This window comes from Salvelinus alpinus, chromosome 5, assembly GCF_045679555.1.
Source record: "Salvelinus alpinus chromosome 5, SLU_Salpinus.1, whole genome shotgun sequence".
NCBI lineage: Eukaryota > Metazoa > Chordata > Actinopteri > Salmoniformes > Salmonidae > Salvelinus > Salvelinus alpinus.
Genome location: NC_092090.1, coordinates 72,091,569 through 72,117,117, shown reverse-complemented (window position 1 = coordinate 72,117,117; position 25,549 = coordinate 72,091,569). Strand labels below are relative to the sequence as shown.

The 25,549-nt window shown below is 44.2% G+C and overlaps 1 protein-coding gene and 1 pseudogene across 1 annotated transcript in view; both read right to left on the bottom strand.

Moving 5' to 3' along the window:
- LOC139576713 (V-type proton ATPase 116 kDa subunit a 2-like) overlaps nt 1–6,768 on the bottom strand; it is a 31,924-nt gene extending 25,156 nt beyond the window's left edge. The window contains exons 1-2 of the mRNA XM_071403076.1: nt 5,956–6,768; nt 4,354–4,432 (exon numbers count right to left, since the gene is read on the bottom strand). Of these exons, the coding sequence (XP_071259177.1) occupies nt 4,354–4,432; nt 5,956–6,072 (196 nt within the window). The 5' untranslated portion in view covers nt 6,073–6,768. The remainder of the gene's footprint in view (nt 1–4,353; nt 4,433–5,955) is intronic.
- Nucleotides 6,769–12,046: 5,278 nt separating this feature from the next.
- On the bottom strand, nt 12,047–15,371 carry LOC139575331 (tectonic-2-like; annotated as a pseudogene).
- Nucleotides 15,372–25,549: the final 10,178 nt, after the last annotated feature.

The window sequence follows — 25,549 nt, the reverse complement described above, 5'->3', positions numbered from 1 at the left end:
ACAGAATGATATCTTTTTTAAACCTGCATATTTAGTTCAAAGAAATTCATGTTAGCAGGCAACATTACCTAGGGAAATTGTGTCACTTCTCTTGCGTTCATTGCACACAGAGTCAGAGTGTATGCAACAGTTTGGGCCACCTGGCTCGTCGCAAACTAATTTGCCAGAATTTTACATAATTATGACGTAACATTGAAGGTTGTGCAATATAACAGCACTATTTAGACTTATGGATGCCACCCATTAGATAAAATACAGAACGGTTCCGTATTTCACTGAAAGAATAAACGTTTTGTTTTCGAAATTATAGTTTCCGGATTTGACCATATTAATGACCTAAGGCTCGTATTTCTGTGTGTTATTATATTATAATTAAATCTATGATTTGATAGTGCAGTCTGACTGAGCGGTGGTAGGCAGCAGCAGGCTCGTAAGCATTCATTCAAACAGCACTTTCGTGCGTTTTGCCAGCAGCTCTTCGCTGTGCTTCAAGCATTGAGCTGTTTATGACTTCAAGCCTATCAACTCCCGAAATTAGGCTGGCAATACTAAAGTACCTATTAGAACATACAAATTCAAAGGTATATGAAATACAAATGGTATAGAGAGAAATAGTCCTATAATAACTACAACCTAAAACTTCTTACCTGGGAATATTGAAGACTCATGTTAAAAGGAACCACCAAGCTTTCATATGTTCTCATGTTCTTAGCAAGGAACTTAAACTTTAGATTTTTTACATGGCACATATTGCACTTTTACTTTCTTCTCCAACACTTTGTTTTTGCATTACTTAAACCAAATTGAACATGTTTCATTATTTATTTGAGGCTAAATAGATTTTATTGATGTATTATATTAAGTTAAAATAAGTGTTCATTCAGTATTGTTGTAATTGTCATTATTACAAATATATATTTAAAAAAATATATATTTTTTTAAATAATAATAAATGTTAAAAGTTTATAAAAAAATGTTTTTATTTTTTATTTTTTTTTTAAAAATAATAATAAAATAAAAAAAACGTCCGATTGATCGGTACCGGCTTTTTTTGTGTCCTCCAATAAATCGGTATCGGCGTTTAAAAATCAGAATCGGTCGACCTCTAGTTTCTTTATGTTAGATGGGGTCCGAACTGCTGGGACAAGTTGTGTGCTACCCGTATCTGCCATATGGGCATCAAAGTTCCATTCATATCTCAGTCTGATCTGGCACTTCCTCCGGAAACTCGTAATTCATTATACGCAGTTGTAAATCTGTCGGGAAAATCCAACCCAACAGGGAAATTGAATGCAGCAGTTTTCAGGTAGGCTGGAGGCACACTATTGTTACTGTTGAAATCACATTGGATGATCACTAGCAACTTAAGAGCTTTAGAACTTTTTTTAAAGACAAAGTAACATATTGCAGCTTTAAAAAACTGACTTTGAAAATACAAGTACTTGGAAAAGCCACTCAATTACAGTAATGAGAATAGTTTGTTACTTTCCACCTCTGGTGGAGTGTTGCATTCGTCTGTTAGTCCAGGGCTTTGGGATACAAATGTGAATCCTTAGTCCAGGGCTAAAGCTTAGCCCAAGGTTAACAAATGCTTGTGTGAACACGGGATAAGCTATCCCAGGGCCAGTCTTAAGGCCCTTTCAGGAAATTTGTGAACTCAGAGCAGTTCGCTTAATTTTTTGGGCAGTGTGAACTCAGACCCCTCAAAAGAGCCCCTGAAGCGAACTGTACGAAGAACATCTCGAGAGGTGGTCTGAGTTCGGTTTGCTTGAATTCCGCAGTCCTTTTTTTGAGGACAATGTGAATGCAAAGCTCCCCAGGTTTGCTGGTCATTATTCCCGCACCACACACTAGACTACTGTAACATCGTTTCCCCTGGCATAAACCCTCACATTGGTGCCACAAATGAGAGAAGATGTGCAGGTTCGCAGAATTTTATTTTGCCGTTTTTGGATATTGATTAGCGATTGTCAATGACGCACAGAAATTCCAAAATGTGTGGAGTTTTTAGTTTAGATTATTTGTTTGCAATATGTGAGATATAGACTAAGATAGCTTCATAAGATGTTTATTGCTTGTGGGGTTTGAATAGTGTGATTAGACAATATAGTTGGTGAGAATCACAGCATATGGTACATAATCTATTCTAGCTCTACCTTGGGCATACAATTTTCAAATTACAGCATTATTTATTATGCAGTTATTCTATTGCTATTTATTCTGTTACCAATAAAATGGACATGTTAATAGTATCTTCTGATTACAATATCTCAGATTTGAACTAAATGCAATCTATTAGCTTCCAAAATGTAAGTAGGTATAAAGCGCAATCGGAAAGTATTCAGACCCCTTGACTTTTTCCACATCTTGTTACGTTACAGCCTTATTCTAAAATTGATTACATCGTTTCCCCCCCCCATCATCAATCCACACACAACACCCGATAATGACAAAGCAAAAACAGGTTATACATTTATGCAAATGTAAAGAAAAATACAAAACTGAAATATCACATTTACATAAGTATTCAGACCGTTTGCTCCATACTTTGTTGAAGCACATTTGGCAGTTATTACAGCCTTGAGTCTTCTTGGGTATGACGCTACAAGCTTGGCGCACCTGTATTTGGGGAGTTTCTTCCATTCTTCTCTTCAGATCCTCTCAAGCCCTGTCAGGTTGGATGAGGAGCATCGCTGCACATCTATTTGCAGGTCTCTCCAGAGATGTTCAATCGGGTTCAAGTCCAGGCTCTGGCTGGGCCACTCAAGGACATTCAGAGACTTGTCCCGAAGCCACTCCTGCATCGTCTTGGCTGTGTGCTTGGCATTCAGGCCAAAGAGTTCAATCTTGGTTTCATCAGACCAAAGAATCTTGTTTCTCATGGCCTGAAAGTCTTTAGGTGCCTTTTGGCAAAATCCAAGCGGGCTTTCATGTGCCTTTTACTTCTGGCCACTATCATAAAGCCCTGATTGGTAGAGTGCTGTAGAGATGGTTTTCCTTCTGGAAGATTCTCCCATCTCCAGAGGAACTCTAGAGCTCTGTCAGAATGACCATTGGGCTCTTGGTCACCTCCCTGACCAAGGCCCTTCTCCCTCGATTGCGCAGTTTGGCCGGGCGGCCAGCTCTAGGAAGAGTCTTGGTGGTTCCAAACTTCTATTTAAGAATGATGGAGGCCACTGTGTTTTTGGGGACCTTCAATGCTGAAGACATTTTTTGGTACCCTTTTCCAGATCTGTGCCTCAACACAATCCTGTCTCGGAGCAATACGGACAATTCCTTCGACCTCATGGCTTGGTTTTTGCTCTGACATGGACTTAAAAAATAATAATAATAATAATAATAAATATATATATATATATATATATAGACAGGTGTATGCTGTTCCAAATCATGTCCAATCAATTGAATTTTCCACAGGTGGACTTCAATCAAGTTGTAGAAACATCTCAAAGATGATAAATGGAAACGGGATGCTTCTGAGCTCAATTTCGAGTCTCATAGCAAAGGGTCTGAATATTTATGTAAATAAGGTATTTCCATTTTTAATACATTTGCTAAAATACAAATAAAACAGTTTTTCGCTTTTTCATTATGGGGTATTGTGTGTAGACTGATGAGGAATTTATTTGATCCATTTTAGAATAAGGCTGTAACGTAACAAAATGTGGAAAAAGTCATGGGGTCTGAAAACTTTCAGAATGCACTGTATCTAGCCTGCACTTTGTAAAAACCCAGAGTGCATGTTAGAAAAAGCATCTTGGTTCCTTTCTAAACATAGCAATGTGAAAGCAAAGAGGAGTCTGTCCACAAAATAGGTGAAGTGAACTGGCAAAATAGTTGAGTCCTCATTCAAATGCAAAGGCAGTGTGAATACAAAGAACAGTTATTTTGCTTCTCTTTTTCTTTACCCCAGAGATCACTTTAAAGTGAACTGAGATCGGTTCTTTTAAAGAGGACTATATGTGAAAACACCCTTTTTCCGGGGCTAAGGACAGCCCGGGGCTAAGGACAGCGCAGTGTTGAAAGTCCTCAAGAGTCAAATGTACTCTGCCTCACACTTATCCTTTCCTCTCAGTAGCTCACATTTCTGAGAAACTCACAACTCACCCCAACGCTCCTTGTACTTTGCTTTTTTGGGGACCTAAATTTAATCTCCAAGCATTGGCCTCAAATTAAGCCTGAGTTAAGCTGCCTTGGACGAGACTCATTGGCCAGAGCAGTGTATCTCATAACTTTACCATGGAGACTGGGATTTACACAGTAACTAAGTGTGAATGTTGTTGAGTTATTCAGGAGTGAATCACGCCCATCATCACTTTTATTAAAGATTAAACCGATCGGTTTTATCCTTACCTAAAATTCTCTCCATCTCCTCACATCTTTTTAGCTCAGTGACAAACTTCCGCTGGAATAGATTCACGCTGGGGTTGAGCTGAAACAGTAGGAGCAGAGCCACATTGAAACTTTCACCACAAACACACACCTGTCTGAGCAGATTGACTGGATTTTGCAAATTATCGCCAACATTCCACATTATACTCTACAGCAGTGGTCAGCAACCGGTCGATCGTGATCGACTGATCGTTCTCCAAGGCATTTCTAGTCGACCACAAGACATTTCTGTTAAAAACACAACGATAACGCCATTTTTGTTCCTATTTTTTTGTATTCGTTTCACGCTGTTGGCGGTAGGTGCACTTGATTCAGCAGCCCTAGCACCAGGAAGTCAAAGTTCCCATTTTGAACCATTTCATGTGTCTGAAGGTAGAACTCTGCGTACCCAGCAGGCAGAGAGCAAATCAAGTGCACCTAAAGGCCTACCACTGGCCAATCAGATAGGCCAGATCACCGAGTCTGCAAAGTTTCCTCGAGCCATAGACTGTAAAAAGAAACCTGGAACGTACAGCAATGTTGATACTGTGAGATTTCAAAACTTAAAACAATGACTAGCAACTCAACGAATACAGCTAAGAGCTACTGTTTGTAAGTTCATATTTAAATTGTTATTCAGCACTGTCAACACTTTATTCAACACATTTATAAGCCACCAGCATTGCAGCTGCAATGAATGAGTATAGAAGAGTGTTCTGATAAGCTTGTGTTATTATTAGCAACTTGTGTATTTTTAAATACCAAGGAATATTTTACTTTCTCTGGTCATAGGAGTAACAACATCAGCTGGAAGACTGTGTGCCCTTTTCTCAGCTGAGGGAAAGAGGGCGGTGGGACAGTGAGTCAGGTTGGAGTGCCTCACACTGTTCCCTCACTCCCCTCAGACTGACCATCAGATACAGGCCATCAGTCCAGTAAAAAAAAAGAAAATAACATTATGCTTACTTAGCTGTGCCTCACAAGTAATACAACAAATTATATATTACCAGTGTGATCATATACCTCAATTGTTTAAATCATTTTTTAATTATCTGAGGAGAACAACATCGCCAGTACAAATCTAGCATAGCCAATATGCAGCGATAATGTATTGGGCCTATAGCATAATGCAAAAACCTCATTACTACAAAACTGTTTTTAATTGGTTATTGTTGCCTCACTTACGTTTTTTAAATCATGTTTAAAAAAAATCTGAGCAGTAGATCTCTGCTTGAATTTTGACTCAAAGTGGTCTTGCCTCAGGAAAGGTTGGTGACCACTGCTCTACAGGGCAAGTTGCAACGAATGAAATCAAACTGGTCCAGACTCCTCACAAGAACCTGTTAACATCGGTAAAGCAAGCACAATCTACTGTACTCAGTATGGTTAGACTTGACTTGTTATATAAGCCATCTTGTGTCAGGTCTTGTGTTAGGGAAACCCATGGGCAACATACTACATCCCAGCTCATGTCTGACAGTGAGAGCTCACAATACAACAGCACCAAAGAGAGAATAACTTTTCAATTTGTTTTAATACAGCTGTGCTAGTTAGATGACAGTTAATTTGGGGATCAATACTTACGTCTCTGAATTCCACCATACCCATTTCTCCCAGTTCGCTGATGCAGTCGTATGCTGATCCAGACTGCAGAAACAGCTGGGTCAAACACATCTCTTCACTTCGGAACAACGAGCCCATCTTGACGCCTGCTCTTCTCCTCACACAATACAACCGGCGTGCTAGTTTCAGCTACAGCTAATATTAGTCACGAGCCCAAACCACTTCCCTGGGTAGGCTTAGCGGACGAACAATCTCACCGGTGAGCTCCGGCGTCTTAGAAGTAGCTAGCTAACAGGCAAGCAAGCTAGCAGCTAGCTGGCTGGCTGGCTGGCAAACTACCGGTGCATTCACTTCAACACCGTGTCAATCATTGGCCCATCAGTGACGCGTCTCCAGTCCAGTGAGTCTCAAGAAGTTCCCGTCGAAGTGGTTGTTGAAGTCATCTTGCTGTAACCATATTAACGTGGCTATCGATTTAGCGAACCAGAAGGTCCACTCTGTCACTAGCTAGCGTTAGATGGTTCCGTAAACTCTATTCTCAATCAAGTTGTGGTAATGTTAGCTAGCTTCTGACAGTAGAAACGTTCCGGTAGATAACTATTACTATAAGCACATTTTAAACTTGAAACTTCAATAAATACTAACTTGCTTTAAATACTCATGCGCCCATTGATATGGAGCTTGTATGCAAGTTATGCCGCGTTCAAAACAACTCGGAAATCTCCGACTTCAGTGCGTTCAAGACGACTGGTAACTCGGTGGGAAAAAGGAGCTCCGACTTGACCCAACCATCATCCAACTCGGCAAGTCTTCTTCTTCTTTTGAGTTTAACAGCGGAAGGCATCCAATATGTTGCATTACCGCCTTCAACTGGACTATAATATAAATCCATTATACTTTGTGAAACAAAATGGGTAAAGGAAAAACTCAAAACAAAACTCAAAAAAAATATTATAAAAACACCCTACCAACTAACTCTACACTCATTAAAAGCCCACTACCCAATTCCACTACTTTGACCCTATCTGCTCCTGCACCATGCCAACAGCTTGGGAGGACGGGACACCACCACTCAACACATCCTGTAACTCTTCTGAAGTCAAATCTCGAATGCCAAAATACATCTCTGCAGCTGGCACCACAACATCTATTTTCTGTGATAACCATTGCTATGAACGCTAAGAAGCCAACCTTACTGAAGCATACAGTACCAGTCAAAAGTTTGGACACACCTACTCATTCAAGGGTTTTTCTTTATTTGTATTATTTTCTACATTGTAGAATAATAGTGAAGACATCAAAACAATGAAATAACACATGGAATCATGTAGTAACCAAAAGTGTTAAACAAATCAAACACCCTTTGTCTTAGCTCCCGAGTGGCACAGCGGTCTAAGGCACTGCATCTCAGTGCTAGAGGCGTCACTACAGACCCTGGTTTGATCCTGGGCTGTATCACAACCGGCCGTGATCGGGAGTCCCATAGGGCGGTGCACAATTGGCCCAGCGTCGTCCGGGTAGTATACAAGTAACAGACACATCTCAACATCAACTGTTGAGGAGACTGCGTCAATCAGGCCTTCGTGGTCGAATTGCTGCAAAGAAAACACTACTAAAGGACACCAATAATAAGAAGAGACTTGTTGGGCCAAGAAACACGAGCAATGGACATTAGACCGGTGGAAATCTTTGAGATTTTTGGTTCCAACCGCCATGTCTTTGAGACGCAGAGTAGGTGAACGGATGATCTCCGCATGTGTGGTTCCCACCGTGAAGCATGGAGGAGGAGGTGTGATGGTGTGGGTGTGCTTAGCTGGTGACACTGTTGTGATTTATTTAGAATTCAATGCACACTTAACCAGCATGGCTACCACAGCATTCTGCAGCGATACGCCATCCCATCTGGTTTGCGCTTAGTGGGACTATCATTTGTTTTTCAACAGGACAATGACCCAAAACACACCTCCAGGCTGTGTAAGGGCTATTTGACCAAGACGGAGAGTGATGGAATTCTGCATCAGATGACCTGGCCTCCGCAATCACCCGACCTAAACCCAATTGAGATGGTTTGGGATGAGTTGGACCTCAGAGTGAAGGAAAAGCAGCCAACAAGCGCTCAGCATATGTGGGAACTCCTTCAAGACGATTGGAAAAGCATTCCTCATGAAGCTGGTTGAGAGAATGCCAAGTGTGCAAAGCTGTCATCAAGGCAAAGGGTGGCTAATTTGAATTAACTCAAATATAAAATATATTTGTTTAACGCTTTTTTGGTTACTACATGATTTCATATGTGTTATTTCATAGTTTTGATGTCTTCACTACTATTCTACAATGTAGAAAATAGTAAAAATAAAGGAAAACCCTGGAACGAGTCGGTGTGTCCAAACTTTTGACTGGTACTGTATGTCACTCATTGGCCTATTCCTCTGTGCTGGCACAGATCTACTACTCACAGGGATCCTCTCAGGATCCCTCACCCTTGACCCATCCTCCTCTACTTTCTTCACTGCCTCCCCAGAAACATGGGCACCACTACAGTTGACAGACAACTTTATCCACTGAAACTACACAATCCTCTATCCCATGCCCACCTGGTGCCAGGATAATAACCTATCCCTCTACGTCAACAAAACAGTTGATTGTGGAATTCAGGAGACAGCAGAATGAGCAAGCCCCCCATCCACATCAATGGGGCTGCAGTGTAGAGGGTGAAAAGCTTCAAGATCCTCAGTGTGCACATCACTGACAACCTGAAATGGTCCATCCACACAGTGTGGTGAACGCAGTGCCTCTTCAACCTCAGGAGGATGAATAAATTAGTCTTGGCCCCTAAGAACCTCACAAACTTCTACAGATGCACCATTGAGAGTATCCTGTCGGGCTGTAATACCGCCTGGTATGGCAACTGCACCGTTCGCAACTGCAGGGCTCTCCAGAGAGGGGTGCCGTCAGCCCAATGCGTCACCGGGGTCACACTGCCTGCCCTCCAGGACATCTACAGCACTCGATGTCACAGGAAGGCCAGTAAGATCATTAAAGACCTCAGCCACCTGAGCCATGGCCTGTTCACCCCGCTACCATGTAGAAGGTGGAGACATTACAGGTGCATCAAATCTGGGACAGAGACTGAAAAACAGCTTTATCTCCAGGCTTTCAGACTTAAATAGTCACCACTTCCTGGCCTCCGCCCAGTACCATGCATTGAACTTTAGTCAGTTACTAGCTGGCTACCACCCGGTACTCAACCCAGCACCCTTAGAGACTGCTGCCCTATGTACATAGTCTTAATTCATTTATTTTGGGGATTTTTGTGTATTGTTAGGTTACTGTTCTTTTGGAGCTAGGAACATAAGCATTTCGCTACACCCGCGATAACATCTGCAAAATATGTGTACGGGACAAATACAATTTTGAGGGGCCCCTGTGTTGAGGATCAGCGTGGCGGATGTGTTGTTACCTACCCTTACCACCTGGGGGCGGCCCGTCGAAGTCCAGCATCCAGTTGCAGAGGGAGGTGTTTAGTCCCAGGGTTGAACACTGAGCTGTAGTCAATGAATAGCATTCTCACGTAGGTGTTCCTTTTGTCCAGGTGGGAAAGGGCAGTGTGGAGTGCAATAGAGATTGCAACATCTGTGGATCTGTTGGGGCGGTATGCAAATTGGAGTGGGTCTAGGGTTTCTGGGATAATGGTGGTGATGTGAGACATGACCAGCCTTTCAAAGCACTTCATGGCTACAGACGTGAGTGCTACGGGTCGGTAGTCATTTAGGCAGGTTACCTTAGTGTTCTTGGGCACGGGGACTGTGGTGGTCTGCTTAAAACATGTTGGTATTACAGACGCGGACAGGGAGAGGTTGAAAATGTCAGTGAAGACACTTGTCAGTTGGTCAGCGCATGCTTGCAGTACAAGTGTTGGTAATCCGTCTGGCCCTGCGGCCTTGTGAATGTTGACCTGTTTAAAAGTTCTTCCGGAACAGCTGGTGCTCTCATGCATGTTTCAGTGTTATTTGCCTCGAAGCGAGCATAGAAGTAGTTTAGCTCGTCTGGTAGGCTTGTGTCACTGGGCAGCTCTCGGCTGTGCTTCCCTTTGCAGTCTGTAATAGTTTGCAAGCCCTGCCACATCCGACGAGCGTCAGAGCCGGTGTAGTACGATTCGATCTTAGTCCTGTATTGACGCTTTGCCTGTTTGATGGTTCGTCGGAGGGCATAGCGGGATTTCCTATAAGCTTCAAGGGTTAGAGTCCCGCTCCTTGAAAGCTTTAGCTCAGTGCGGATGTTGCCTGTAATCCATGGCTTCTGGTTGGGGTATGTACGTACGGTCACTGTGGGGACGACGTCATCGATGCACTTATTGATGAAGCCAATGCCTGATATGGTGTACTCCTCAATGCCATCGGAGGAATCCCGGAACATTTTCCAGTCTGTGCTAGCAAAACAGTCCTGTAGCTTAGCATCTGCTTCGTCTGACCACTTTTTTATTGATCTAGTCACTGGTGCTTCCTGCTTTAATTTTAGCTTGTAAGCAGGAATCAGGAGGATAGAATTATGGTCAGGTTTGCCAAATGTAGGGTGAGGGAGAGCTTTGTATGCGTCTCTGTGTGTGGAGTAAAGGTGGTCCAGAGTTTTTTTCCCTCTGGTTGCACATTTAACATGCTGACAGAAATTTGGTAAAACGGATTTAAGTTTCCCTACAGTAAAGTCCCCGGCTCTGGGTGAGTGTTTTCTTGTTTGCTTATGGCGAAATACAGCTCATTCAATGCTGTCTTAGTGCCAGCCTCTGACTGTGGTGGTATGTAAACAGCTACGAAAAATACAGATGAAAACTCTCTAGGTAGATAGAGTGGTCTACAGCTTATCATGAGATACTCTACCTCGGGCGAGCAATAGCTGGAGACTTCCTTACAAATCGTGCACCAGCTGTTATTTTCAAAAATACATAGTCAGCCGCCCCTTGTCTTACCAGACGCTGCTGTTCTATCCTGCCGGTACAGAGTATAACCAACCAGCTGTATGTTGATAATATCGTCATTCAGCCACGACTCAGTGAAGTATAAAATATTACAGTTTTTAATGTCCGGTTGGTAGTTTAATCTTCCGCGTAGGTCATCGATTTTATTCTCCAAAGATTGCACGTTTGCTAGCAGAATGGAAGGAAGTGGGGGTTTATTCGATCGCTTACAAATTCTCAGAAGGCAGCCTGCCCTCTGGCACCTTTTTTTCCGCCTCTTCTTCGCGCAAATCACGGGGATCTGTGCCTGTTCCCGAGAAAGCAGTATATTGTTCGCGTTGGGCTCGTTCAGACTCATTAAAGGAAAAAAAGGATTCTGCCTGTCCGTGGTGAGTAATCACAGTCCTGATGTCCAGAAGTTATTTTCGGTCATAAGCGACGGTAGCAGCAACATCATGTACAAAAAAGTCTGATGTAAGGGAAAGCATTTTTATTAACTTGACATGTGAATCTGGCCTGGGACAAATATTGTCTATTATATAGGGATTCCTATGAGTTGGGAGCAATCAGCCAATGAAGAAGAAAATGTACTACTTTAAAATAAAGTAGTCAACTTGGTGGGGATTGCTATGAGTAGGGAGCAATCAGCCAATGAAGAAGGAAATGGACTACTATAAAATGGAGATGTCTTCACTGGCACTGTCCATGCCATCGCAGCTAGAATGGCACAGATACAAAGATGAGTCCTCTATCTCTATGCCTGTTGTTCACACTCGTATCTGCCCTCTCATTGGTTAGAATGGTCCCACCTGATCTCACCTCTTCCATTGTTAGAGCGGTCACTTGAATATCTCATAAATATAATAGGCAATCTTTGTCCCAGGCCAGATTCACATTTCAAGTTAATCAGAAATTTGATTTTCCAAAAGGTAAAAAAATCTCTTTAAAAATATCAAAATACAATCAACTTGATCATTTACATTCTTATAAACCATGAAAACCTGCTGAAACTGTTAAGCTTACCACCTGAACATGACTTCATTACATCAATAACAATGTTCAGACATTATTTTTCAAACAGCAGGATCAAGCAGATTCAAGCCTCAAGAGTTAGTGCATGTTATTTGTCTGATTATTACCTCACTATTTCTCAGATACCTGGGTTTAGAGAAAAGCACTTCTCCATGTCTGTCGGATCTGTTTCCATCGAGTGCCAAGAATGGAGGCAGCAATGAAGAAAAACACCAGGATAAGGCCCTTGGCCAGAGACAAAATACAAGGGTGGAGGGAAAGCTTTAATCATACTGCCATCATCTATTTATAACATTTCACATCTTGGGACAGCAGAGTCTCACCTGTGTAATACCTGGTGAGGGGGAAAGCCAGCGGCCAGCACACATCATTCCTGTCGAAGTCATACTCTGTAAAGTTAATCTGAATGCTGAAGGACACCAGGGCAGAACCACATCAGAGTTTTATTCACAGCACTTCCCAAACCTTTCAACGTAGTCATAAAAACATTATACGGAGGCTGTTGATTTTAATTCTGAGGGCTTTAGTATTTCAGGGGTCACCTGGTTTTGGGTGGTCCTGTGTTGATGGGGATATCAGTGAAGGTGATGGAGGAGGTGACAGGGAAAGACTGAGTCCCATTCGGGGCAACACTCACATCAGAGACAGTAGTCCTAACAAGGAGGACTTTATTCAATCACACTTTTTTTTGTCTCAACAGAGGGACAGCACAGACAGAAAGGTAACATAGGTGTGATGGCAATGGACAGTGTTATAGGCTTTTGCCACTTATCTGACTTCCACTGCTTGGATCTCCCACTGAGACAAACCCCCCACCACCACCACCTCTGTCACAATGACCCTAACGTGGATGTGCCGGTGGGACGGAATCCCAGAACATGTTCCAGTACCACCCCCCACAGGCTGGCTGCAGTTCAGTTTCACAACTGTGAGTTAATCAGTGCGTTGTTCACAGAAGTGGAATGGAAAAGCAACAAAGCCAAAATTATGAATTAATAGGGTGAATATTTAAGCTAATATTAGGATTTAATAGTTAAAGTTAAAAGGGTTTGATCAACCAGTCAGCCAGGGTAAGGAAATCTGGCTCTCCATCCTGGCTTTGTGTATTTCTGTGATCAGTGCCCTCTGAAGAGGCCACAGTCTGACTAACAGAGGTAGAAGAGGAAGGTCAAACATTCTACAGAGAGACATGGATCCTTCTCATTTGTATGCATTGAGCGGTATTTTGATCAACTTCTCAGTGTGTGTATCCAGTGACTTACCTGAGCAGAATATATTGGGTCAGGTTCTCACTATAGTCCAATCCTAGTGCCTTAGCCTAAATAAAAATGTACATAAAGATGTGCAGAGTTTGATAATTAAAGCCATTGATTTTCCAGTGCACTATTCATGGTACAAAAATGGCTGTTACCTGGCTTCCAAAGATTGACTGGGGTCCTCTGTATGACTGTGCCATTCTCCAAGGTGTTCACAACCCCAACAATCACAGGCCTGCCCACCTGGTAAGCTGAGAGAGATAACACAAAGCTTTATCTGTAAATCTGTGAAACTGTCAGTCAAAAATCAGTCTCATCTTTTTATGTTGCACATTACGCTCCCCATTTTGAAACGCTTATAAGAAGTGTATATGGTTGCACGAACCTGGGTTCCCTGTGTTGGGCGAAGCCAAAGCATCCCAGAAACACAACTGAATACCTGGCTGTCAAAGCCACTGTGAAAGGAAGAGGAAATACAAACACACAACAGCAGGAGAATTAGGTGTTAATCGGTGACGAACACAACGTCAGCTTTTGAATGATACTACAGATACGTAGTTATACCCAGCAGGGAAAACTAAAAGAAAGAGGCCCCTACCATTAGCAGAAGGGACGTGCCCAAGTGTGCAGGTTAGTGTGATACTTGTAGGGCTGTTCCTTCCCCAGAATAATTTATATTCAAGGTTACATTTGCTCACAGCGGTCTGCCATCTTCAGCCACAGGACTCGAGACAAAGGGGCTCAGGTCAACAGCCATTTCATCCGTGACATCTGTGACTACACCTACAATGTTTCCCCAATGAGCACACAAAAATACAATGCAAATCAATCAGAATAAAACAGATAACGATCAAGTTGAAGTAGTAAGTAATTGTTCTGCTCATGGGGAGAGAGTCATACCCCTTGGCCATCCCTCCCTTCAGTTGGTATCATTTGTAAGGTTGGGTCCAGTTGGGCAGGACAGGAGACTGGCCACACACTGCTCTTAGTTTTTCAAAAAGGTCACAGTGGCATTATCTTCACACTGGCCAACCAGGAAGATCTGAGGGATTAAGACAGAAATTAGACATAACAGTTACTGTGAGAGTTCTGACTGTTCACTTACAAACACAGACAGACAGACAGACAGACACACACAGACACACACAGACACACAGAGAGAGACAGAGAGAAAGAGAGAGAGCGAGAGAGAGAGATCCCGCTGCTGGTAGTCATCGGTGGGCAGTGGAGCTGACAGCACTACACTTTGGAAAGATGGCCTGGGCTTTGGTGTGCTGGAGCAGCTATAGAAGTCAGTATAGAAGAAGACAACACATTTCAGATCAAGACATTGATAATGCAGTAAGAAGGGACATACAGCAAACACAAAAAAGCTACCAATTAAGATTGAAGTCTATCTCTGACAACTGGATTTTGAGACACAAAAATGTATAGGAAATAGGTGTCTCACATTGTGTCCCCTTCATAAAAAAAGTCCAAGGAAGGGATTGTTGTTAGGCAGCAAGATGACGCAGAGCAATGGGAACAAATCGGGGGCTTTTTCAGCAGACTGTGCATAGCACAGGTAATACGGAACTGGAGAGACTTTCTGTCCAAAGAGCCCCAAAAGACACTGGCCATGAAACAGCTTCAGGGCAACAGTCCTGTGGGAGACACATGACAGAAACACCATAACCTGATGAACAGACATAAACAGAATCAAAATGTCTACTCTATCCATGGGTAAAGTGGATCAGTATGTGTAATGATGGATGTAAACACCTTGTCACAGCAGCAGCACACATCACAGGCTCCCACCGTGAGGTCACAGGGACGTGAAGTCACAGGGACAGGAGCCCAGGGGCCAGTATACTTGGTTGGGAATGACTGTTTTGTTGTCTGACAAAATTGAGAGAGCACTATTAAAAAGGGGATAACCAGACAAACAATTAAAATAAGTACTAAAATATCCTTTGGATTCGCCAAAACATACTTGCTCTAAAAAGAGACAGACTTACCAGACACGGGTTCAGTGGGAGACACCTGGGCATAAATCCTAGCCTGGATGAGCAGTGAGGCAGACACAGAGTCTACAGCATACACAGTGGCTTAGGACAGCAGTCTGTGTCTGTGTCAAGATTATTACCACAAAGGAGCAGGCTGTGGTTCAGACTCAGCTGCACTCGAAACAGAGGAGAGAGGTTGCCGTGACCTACCGACATTGCTCTTTGCATCCGTAATCAAAACAATCAGAAGTATGCATGCACATCGACAAAGGGGGCCCAGCGTTACGAGGGGACACGGCTAGCACGGAAGCCCGATAAGCCACTCCCCCCCAAAATTGGGGGGGGGGGCACACGAGGAGATTGGAGACCTGAGCCAACTCCTCATGCTTACCGTGGGGAGAGTGTGACTAGTCAAGCCCCATGTTATGCGGCTCTGCGCAGTGTGTCTTCAGTGCGCACTCATAGCCCGGTGCGCTATATTCCAGCTCCCCGCATCGGCCGGGCTAGAGTGGGCATCCAGCCAGGACGAATGGTGCCGGCTCAGTGCATCTGGCCTCCAGTGTGTCTCTTCGGTCCAGGATATCCTGGCCGGCTCTGCACACTGTGTCTCCGGTGCGTGTCCACAGCCCAGTACGTCCTGTGCCAGCACCCCGCAGTTGCCGGGCTAGGGTGAGCATCCAGCCAGGAAGGGTGGGGCCAGCTCTACGCTCCAGACCTTCAGTGCGCCTCCTCGGCCCAGTATATCGTGCGCCGGCTCTACGCACAGTGTCTTCGGTGCGCTCTCACAGCCCAGTGCGTCCTGTGCCAACGCCCCACAGTTGCCGGGCTAGGGTGAGCATCCAGCCAGGACGGGTTGTGCCAGCTCTGCTCCCCAGATCTCCAGTGATGATCCATGGCACTAAGCCTCCAGTGATGATCCATGGCACGAAGCCTCCAGTGATGATCCATGGCACGAAGTCTCCAGTGATGATCCATGGCACGAAGCCTCCAGTGATGATCCATGGCACGAAGCCTCCTGTGATGATCCATGGCACGAAGCCTCCAGTGATGATCCATGGCACGAAGCCTCCAGTGATGAGTCATGGCACGAAGCCTCCAGCTACGGTCTCCAGTCCGGAGCCTCCAGCGACGGTCTCCAGTCCGGAGCCTCCAGCGACGGTCCCCAGTCCGGGGCCCGCAACGAGGGTCCCCAGTCCGGAGCCTCCAGTGACGGTCCCCAGTCCGGAGCCCCCAGCGACGGTCCACAGTCCGGAGTCTCCAGCGACGGTCTCCAGTCCGGGGCCCGCAACGAGGGTCCCCAGTCCGTAGCCCCCAGCGACGGTCCCCAGTCCGGAGCCCCCAGCGACGGTCCCCAGTCCGGGGCCCACTGCGAGGGTCCCCAGTCCGGGGTCGGCGACGAGGGTCCACGCAACAAGAGGCGCCACCAAAGTGGGGTGAGCCAGAGGTGGAGCGGGGTCTACGTCCCGCACCAGAGCCGCCACCGCGGATAGATGCCCACCCAGACCCTCCCCTATAGGTTCAGGTTTTGCGGCCGGAGTCCGCACTTTGGGGGGGGGGACGTAGACAGTATCACTGTCACGCCCTGACCTTAGAGAGCCTTTTTATGTCTCTATTTGGTTTGGTCAGGGTGTAATTTGGGGTGGGCATTCTATGTTCTTTATTGATTTGTGATTCTATGTTTTGGCCGGGTATGGTTCTCAATCAGGGACAGCTGTCTATCGTTGTCTCTGATTGGGAATCATACTTAGGCAGCCTGTTTTGCCACTTTAGGTTGTGGGATGTTGTTTTTGTTAGCTCTGTGTAGCCTTCAAGACGTCACGTTCGTTGTTATTTTGTTATGTTTTAATAAAGAAGCATGAACACGTACCACGCTGCACCTTGGTCTCGTCCTTCCGACGAGCGTTACAAGTCCATTTAAAAAAATTGGAGGCCTCGTACACTTCAGTGTTGTGATGCAAAAATCCTAGCTAAATGCTTGGCGCATAGAATTAAAAAAGTATTGTCAGATATTATTCATCCTAATCAGACAGGTTTTATTACATGGACGATACATTGGAGATAATATAAGACTAGAAACAATAGAATACTGGAAACAATAGAATACATGAAATATCAGGGACACCAGGCCTGGTTTTCATAGCTGATTTTGAAAAGTCTTTTGATAAAGTACAACTGGAGTTTATATATAAATGCCTAGACTATTTAAATTTTGGGGAATCTCTTATAAAATGGGTTAAAGTTATGTATAGTAACCCTAGGTGTAAAATAGTAAATAATGGCTACATCTCAGAAAGTTTTAAACTATCTAGAGGAGTAAAACAAGGTTTTCCACTATTGTCATATCTATTTATTATTCCCATCGAAATGTTAGCTGTTAAAATTAGATCCAACAATAATATTAAGGGATTAGAAATCCGTGGCTTAAAAACAAAGGTGTCATTGTACGCTGATGATTCATGTTTTCTTTTAAAACCACAATTAGATTCCCTCCACGGCCTCCTTGAGGATCTAGATACTTTTGCTAACCTCTGGATTAAAACCAAATTATGATAAGTGTACAATATTATGTATTGGATCACAAAAAAATGCAAATTTTACATTACCGTGTAGTTCACCAATAAAATGGTCTGACTCGGTATACAAATCCCAAAAGAAAGAAATGATCTCACTCCAATAAATTTTTATAGAAAGTTAAGATCTTGCTACCATGGAAAGGAAAATACCTGTCTATTTGTGGAAAAATCACCCTGATTAACTCTTTAGTCATATCACAGTTTACCTATTTGCTTATGGTTTTGCCTAAACCTAGTGACCTGCTTTTCAAATTATATGAACAAAAAATATTCTATTTTATTTGGAATGGCAAGCCAGACAAAATGAATAGGGCCTATATAACGAATATGAATTCAGAGGGCAGAAATGATTAAATATTAAAGCATTAGACCTCTCACTAAAGGCATCAGTCATACAAAAGTTATACTTAAATCCAAACTGGTTCTCTAGTAAATTGGTAGGAATGTCTCACCCTGTCACGTCCTGACCTTAGTTCCTTTTTTATGTCTCTATTTTGGTTTGGTCAGGGAGTGAGTTGGGGTGGGCATTCTATGTTTTATTCTGTGTGTTGTATTTCTATGTGTTTGGCCTGGTATGGTTCCCAATCAGAGGCAGCTGTCAATCGTTGTCTCTGATTGAGAACCATACTTGCTGCGATAGAGCCTGGGCTCGAACCCAGAGTCTCTGGTATATTGTTATTTTTTAAACAAGCCTTAGAAAGTTGGTTGCAATTCAGTTCAATCCATCTGAAAAACAGAACAAATAATACAACAAATATTGTGGTTAAACTCAAATATACTAATTGATTAAAAAGTATTTTCGATGAAATGTTTAAAAAAGGTATAATTTTAGTGAATTATATCATAAATACGACTGGTGGAGTTGTTCACACATGCAGCTAACACAGACATATGGAAATGTCTGCTCTACCCAAAATTGCAACCAACTAATTGCAGCATTACCACAAAAAATGGAAGAGGCAAGTAGAAGGGTAAAAAAGTAAGGAACTTGTCTGTCTTGTCTGGGCTTCTTAAAGAAAAACTAACAGTTCTGTGAGAGCCGGAATTCTTACTGGTTGGTAGGAGATCAAATACTTATGTCATGCAATAAAATGCAAATTAATTACTTAAAAATCATACAATGTGATTTTCTGGATTTTTGTTTCAGACTCCGTCTCTCACAGTTGAAGTGTACCTATGATAAAAATTACAGACCTCTACATGCTTTGTAAGTAGGAAAACCTGCAAAATCGGCAGTGTATCAAAAACTTGTTCTCCCCACTGTATGTAAACTTCTGACCCACTGGAATTGTGATAAAGTGAATTATAAGTTAAATAATCTGTCTGTAAACAATTGTTGGAAAAATGACTTGTGTCATGCACAAAGTAGATGTCCTAACCGACTTGCCAAAACTATAGTTTGTTAACAAGAAATTTGTTGAGTGGTTGAAAAACGAGTTTTAATGACTTCAACCTAAGTGTATGTAAACTTCCGACTTCAACTGTAAGTTAAGAAATTCTGTGAAATAGCAGTTACAAATAGAAATCAAACTGGATGGACATCAGAAATAGAGGAAGGACAAAAAACAAACAAAATATAACTATTGTAAAATAGATTGTGTCTGTAAAATGGGTAAAATATGTATAAACTGAAGGTAGAAGCCTAAGTGTTATTGTTTATTAGTTTACTCCAATTGGGGGAAGGGTGGTAGGGTTTACGTGGAATAATAAAGGTATGTTCAAAAAAAGTATGTATATCTATATGAGTATGTGTATGTATATATGTATGAATGTTTGTGTATGCATATGTATATGTATGGGTATGTACGTGTATGTACACTGCTCAAAAAAATAAAGGGAACACTAAAATAACACATCCTAGATCTGAATGAATGAAATATTCTTATTAAATACTTCTTTCTTTACATAGTTGAATGTGCTGACAACAAAATCACACAAAAATTATCAATGGAAATCAAATTTATCAACCCATGGAGGTCTGGATTTGGAGTCACACTCAAAATTAAAGTGGAAAACCACACTACAGGCTGATCCAACTTTGATGTAATGTCCTTAGAACAAGTCAAAATGAGGCTCAGTAGTGTGTGTGGCCTCCACGTGCCTGTATGACCTCCCTACAACGCCTGGGCATGCTCCTGAAGAGGTGGCGGATGGTCTCCTGAGGGATCTCCTCCCAGACCTGGACTAAAGCATCCGCCAACTCCTGGACAGTCTCTGCTACTTCCGGCGCCGAAAAGAGATGGCCGCCTCGCTTCGCGTTCCTTGGAAAATATGCAGTTTTTTGTTTTTTTATGTGTTATTTCTTACATCGGTACCCCAGGTAATCTTAGGTTTCATTACATACAGTCGGGAGGAACTACTGAATATACGATTAACGTCAACTCATCATCGTTCCTACCAGGAATATGACTTTCCCGAAACGGATCCAGTGTTTTGCCTTCCACCCAATACAATGGATCTGATCCCAGCCGGCGACCCTGTGCGACGCCGGAAAAGGGGCAAACGAGGCGGTCTCGTGGTCAGGCTTCGGAGACGGGCACATCGCGCTCCACTCCCTAGCATACTACTCGCCAATGTCCAGTCTCTTGACAATAAGGTTGATGAAATCCGAGCACGGGTAGCATTCCAGAGAGACATCAGGGATTGCAACGTGCTCTGCTTCACGGAAACATGGCTAACTCAAGGGACGCTAACGGAGTCGGTGCAGCCAGCTGGTTTCTTCATGCATCGCGCCGACAGAAACAAACATCTTTCCGGTAAGAAGAGGGGCGGGGGGGTATGCCTTATGATTAACGAGAAGTGGTGTGATCATCATAACAACACACAGGAACTCAAGTCATTCTGTTCACCTGATCTAGAACTCCTCACAATCAAATGTCGACCGCATTATCTACCAAGGGAATTCTCTTCAATCATAATCACAGCCGTATATATTCCCCCCCATGCAGACACATCGATGGCCCTGAACGAACTTTATCTGACTCTTTGTAAACTGGAAACCACACACCCTGAGGCTGCATTCATCGTAGCTGGGGATTTTAACAAGGCTAATCTAAAAACAAAACTCCCTAAATTCTATCAGCATATCGATTGTGCTACCAGGGCTGGAAAAACCCTAGATCATTGTTATACTAATTTCCGCGACGCATATAAGGCCCTCCCCCGCCCCCCTTTCGGAAAAGCTGACCACGACTCCATTTTGTTGATTCCAGCCTACAAACAGAAACTCAAACAACAAGCTCCCGCGCTCAGGTCTGTTCAACGCTGGTCCGACCAATCTGAATCCACGCTTCAAGACTGCTTCGATCACGCGGATTGGAATATGTTCCGCATCGCGTCCAACAACAATATTGACGAATATGCTGATTCGGTGAGCGAGTTCATTAGGAAGTGCATTGACGATGTCGTACCCACAGCAACGATAAAAACATTCCCAAACCAGAAACCGTGGATTGACGGCAGCATTCGCGTGAAACTGAAAGCGCGAACCACTGCTTTTAACCAGGGCAAGGTGACCGGAAGCATGACCGAATACAAACAGTGTAGCTATTCTCTCCGCAAGGCAATCAAACAGGCTAAGTCCCAGTACAGAGACAAAATCGAGTCGCAATTCAACAGCTCAGACACAAGAGGTATGTGGCAGGGTCTACAGTCAATCACGGATTACAAAAAGAAAACCAGCCCCGTCGCGGACCAGGATGTCTTGCTCCCAGACAGGCTAAACAACTTTTTTGCCCGCTTTGAGGACAATACAGTGCCACTGACACGGCCCCCTACCAAAACCTGCGGGCTCTCCTTCACTGCAGCCGAGGTGAGTAAAACATTTAAACGTGTTAACCCTCGCAAGGCTGCAGGCCCAGACGGCATTCCCAGCCGCGTCCTCAGAGCATGCGCAGACCAGCTGGCTGGTGTGTTTACGGACATATTCAATCAATCCTTATCCCAGTCTGCTGTTCCCACATGCTTCAAGAGGGCCACCATTGTTCCTGTTCCCAAGAAAGCTAAGGTAACTGAGCTAAACGACTACCGCCCCGTAGCACTCACTTCCGTCATCATGAAGTGCTTTGAGAGACTAGTCAAGGACCATATCACCTCCACCCTACCGGACACCCTAGACCCACTCCAATTTGCTTACCGACCCAATAGGTCCACAGACGACGCAATCGCAACCACACTGCACACTGCCCTAACCCATCTGGACAAGAGGAATACCCATGTGAGAATGCTGTTCATCGATTACAGCTCAGCATTTAACACCATAGTACCCTCCAAACTCGTCATCAAGCTCGAGACCCTGGGTCTCGACCCCGCCCTGTGCAACTGGGTCCTGGACTTCCTGACGGGCCGCCCCCAGGTGGTGAGGGTAGGTAACAACATCTCCACCCCGCTGATCCTCAACACTGGGGCCCCACAAGGGTGCGTTCTGAGCCCTCTCCTGTACTCCCTGTTCACCCACGACTGCGTGGCCATGCACGCCTCCAACTCAATCATCAAGTTTGCGGATGACACTACAGTGGTAGGCTTGATTACCAACAACGACGAGACGGCCTACAGGGAGGAGGTGAGGGCCCTCGGAGTGTGGTGTCAGGAAAATAACCTCACACTCAACGTCAACAAAACAAAGGAGATGATTGTGGACTTCAGGAAACAGCAGAGGGAGCACCCCCCTATCCACATCGACGGGTCAGTAGTGGAGAAGGTGGAAAGTTTTAAGTTCCTCGGTGTACACATCACGGACAAACTGAATTGGTCCACCCACACAGACAGCGTTGTGAAGAAGGCGCAGCAGCGCCTCTTCAACCTCAGGAGGCTGAAGAAATTCGGCTTGTCACCAAAAGCACTCACAAACTTCTACAGATGCACAATCGAGAGCATCCTGTCGGGCTGTATCACCGCCTGGTACGGCAACTGCTCCGCCCACAACCGTAAGGCTCTCCAGAGGGTAGTGAGGTCTGCAGAACGCATCACCAGGGGCAAACTACCTGCCCTCCAGGACACCTACACCACCCGATGTCACAGGAAGGCCATAAAGATCATCAAGGACAACAACCACCCAAGCCACTGCCTGTTCACCCCGCTATCATCCAGAAGGCGAGGTCAGTACAGGTGCATCAAAGCAGGGACCGAGAGACTGAAAAACAGCTTCTATCTCAAGGCCATCAGACTGTTAAACAGCCACCACTAACATTTAGCGGCCGCTGCCAACATACTGACTCAACTCCAGCCACTTTAAAAATGGGAATTGATGGAAATTATGTAAAAATGTACCACTAGCCACTTTAAACAATGCCACTTAATATAATGTTTACATACCCTACATTACCCATCTCATATGTATATACTGTACTCTATATCATCTACTGCATCTTGCCATCTTTATGTAATACATGTACCACTAGCCACTTTAAACTATGCCACTTTATGTTTACATACCCTACAGTACTCATCTCATATGTATATACCGTACTCTATACCATCTACTGCATCTGCCATGCCGTTCTGTACCACCACTCATTCATATATCTTTATGTACATATTCTTTATCCCTTTACACTTGTGTGTGTGTGTAAGGTAGTAGTTGTGGAATTGTTAGGTTAGATTACTTGTTGGTTATTACTGCATTGTCGGAACTAGAAGCACAAGCATTTCGCTACACTCGCATTAACATCTGCTAACCATGTGTATGTGACTAATAAAATTTGATTTGATTTGATTTTGATTTGGTGCAACGTGGCGTTGGTGGATGGAGCGAGACATGATGTCCCAGATGTGCTCAATTGGATTCAGGTCTGGGGAACGGGCGGTCCATAGCATCAATGCCTTCCTCTTGCAGGAACTGCTGACACACTCCAGCCACATGAGGTCTAGCATTGTCTTGCATTAGGAGGAACCCAGGGCCAACCGCACCAGCATATGATCTCACAAGGGGTCTGAGCATCTCATCTCGGTACCTAATGGCAGTCAGGCTACCTCTGGCGAGCACATGGAGGGCTGTGCGGCCCCCCAAAGAAATGCCACCCCACACCATGACTGACCCACCGCCAAACCGGTCATGCTGGAGGATGTTGCAGGCAGCAGAACGTTCTCCACGGCGTCTCCAGACTCTGTCACATGTGCGTGTGAACCTGCTTTCATCTGTGAAGAGCACAGGGCGCCAGTGGCGAATTTGCCAATCTTGGTGTTCTCTGGCAAATGCCAAACGTCCTGCACGGTGTTGGGCTGTAAGCACAACCCCCACCTGTAGACGTCGGGCCCTCATACCACCCTCATGGAGTCTGTTTCTGACCGTTTGAGCAGACACATGCACATTTGTGGCCTGCTGGAGGTCATTTTGCAGGGCTCTGGGAGTGCTCCTCCTTGCACAAAGGCGGAGGTAGCGGTCCTGCTGCTGGGTTGTTGCCCTCCTACGGCCTCCTCCACGTCTCCTGATGTACTGGCCTGTCTCCTGGTAGCGCCTCCATGCTCTGGACACTACACTGACAGACACAGCAAACCTTCTTGCCACAGCTCGCATTGATGTGCCATCCTGGATGAGCTGCACTACCTGAGCCACTTGTGTGGGTTGTAGACTCCGTCTCATGCTACCACTAGAGTGAAAGCACCGCCAGCATTCAAAAGTGACCAAAACATCAGCCAGGAAGCATAGGAACTGAGAAGTGGTCTGTGGTCACCACCTGCAGAACTCCTTTATTGGGGGTGTCTTGCTAATTGCCTATAATTTCCACCTTTTGTCTATTCCATTTGCACAACAGCATGTGAAATTTATTGTCAAACAGTGTTGCTTCCTAAGTGGACAGTTTGATTTCACAGAAGTGTGATTGACTTGGAGTTACATTGTGTTGTTTAAGTGTTCCCTTTATTTTTTTGAGCAGTGTATATATATATATATATATATTTACCAAAAAAATATATGGGGGATTGGAAATTATGCAGACAATTACAATGATGGAAGCAACAATCTTTCCGCAATATTAAGCTGATCCCCCGCAACAACAAAAAGTACTACCGGCTGTGGTGCGTCCACTACCATATCTTCACTAGCATCACTTGTTTCCTCAATTATTTTAATCGCCTCCGCATAGGAGATTCGATTGACTGCTCTACCTTTTGCTACCTCAATCTCCTTCACCCTTACAGGGCACTCCAGGAACCCGGGATCATGATCACCACCACAATTGCAACACCGTCGGTCTTCTACACGTCGTTCTTCAAAACCCTGTCCATCTGCACACACTTGAAACATGGCCAAATCCTTTACAATTCTAATGATGCGGATGTAGGTATAAGCGACATGGGCAGCCTCCCAGGGCGGCATCTTGCCGGGGGCTGCACGAGGCGCCCGCACCAAATTTCTTTTTTTTGGAAAGGTGACATTTGTGCGATCTATCACTCATTTCCACGTCACGTGATATCTTGATCTTGTCATCGTGTGGGACTGTGTGTCAATTAACCTTGTCGGAGTGGGCGCCCTGGATCTTGTCAGTGAGCTAGGGGAGGTGGGAAGGTCTCCCACTCAGAAATACGAGATGAGATGGATGGGGGGGGGGTGACTCCTCCTCCTCCTCCTCCTCCTCGCACCTCTACCTTTGTACAGTACTAATGCATTTAGTAATGCAATTATTTGTGCAATTTAGTTAGTGTGTTTCTTGTTTGAAGTGCAATAATCCGGTTCTCTTCTTTAAAAGTGTGTTGTGTATTTGTGTGGTATAGGATTTGTGCAATTTAGTTTTATTTGTTTTTTTGTTAGCAATAGGGTAATAGTGTAATAATTATATTTTTTATTTGTATTTATATACTACAATTTGTTTCTTTGTTACTTTG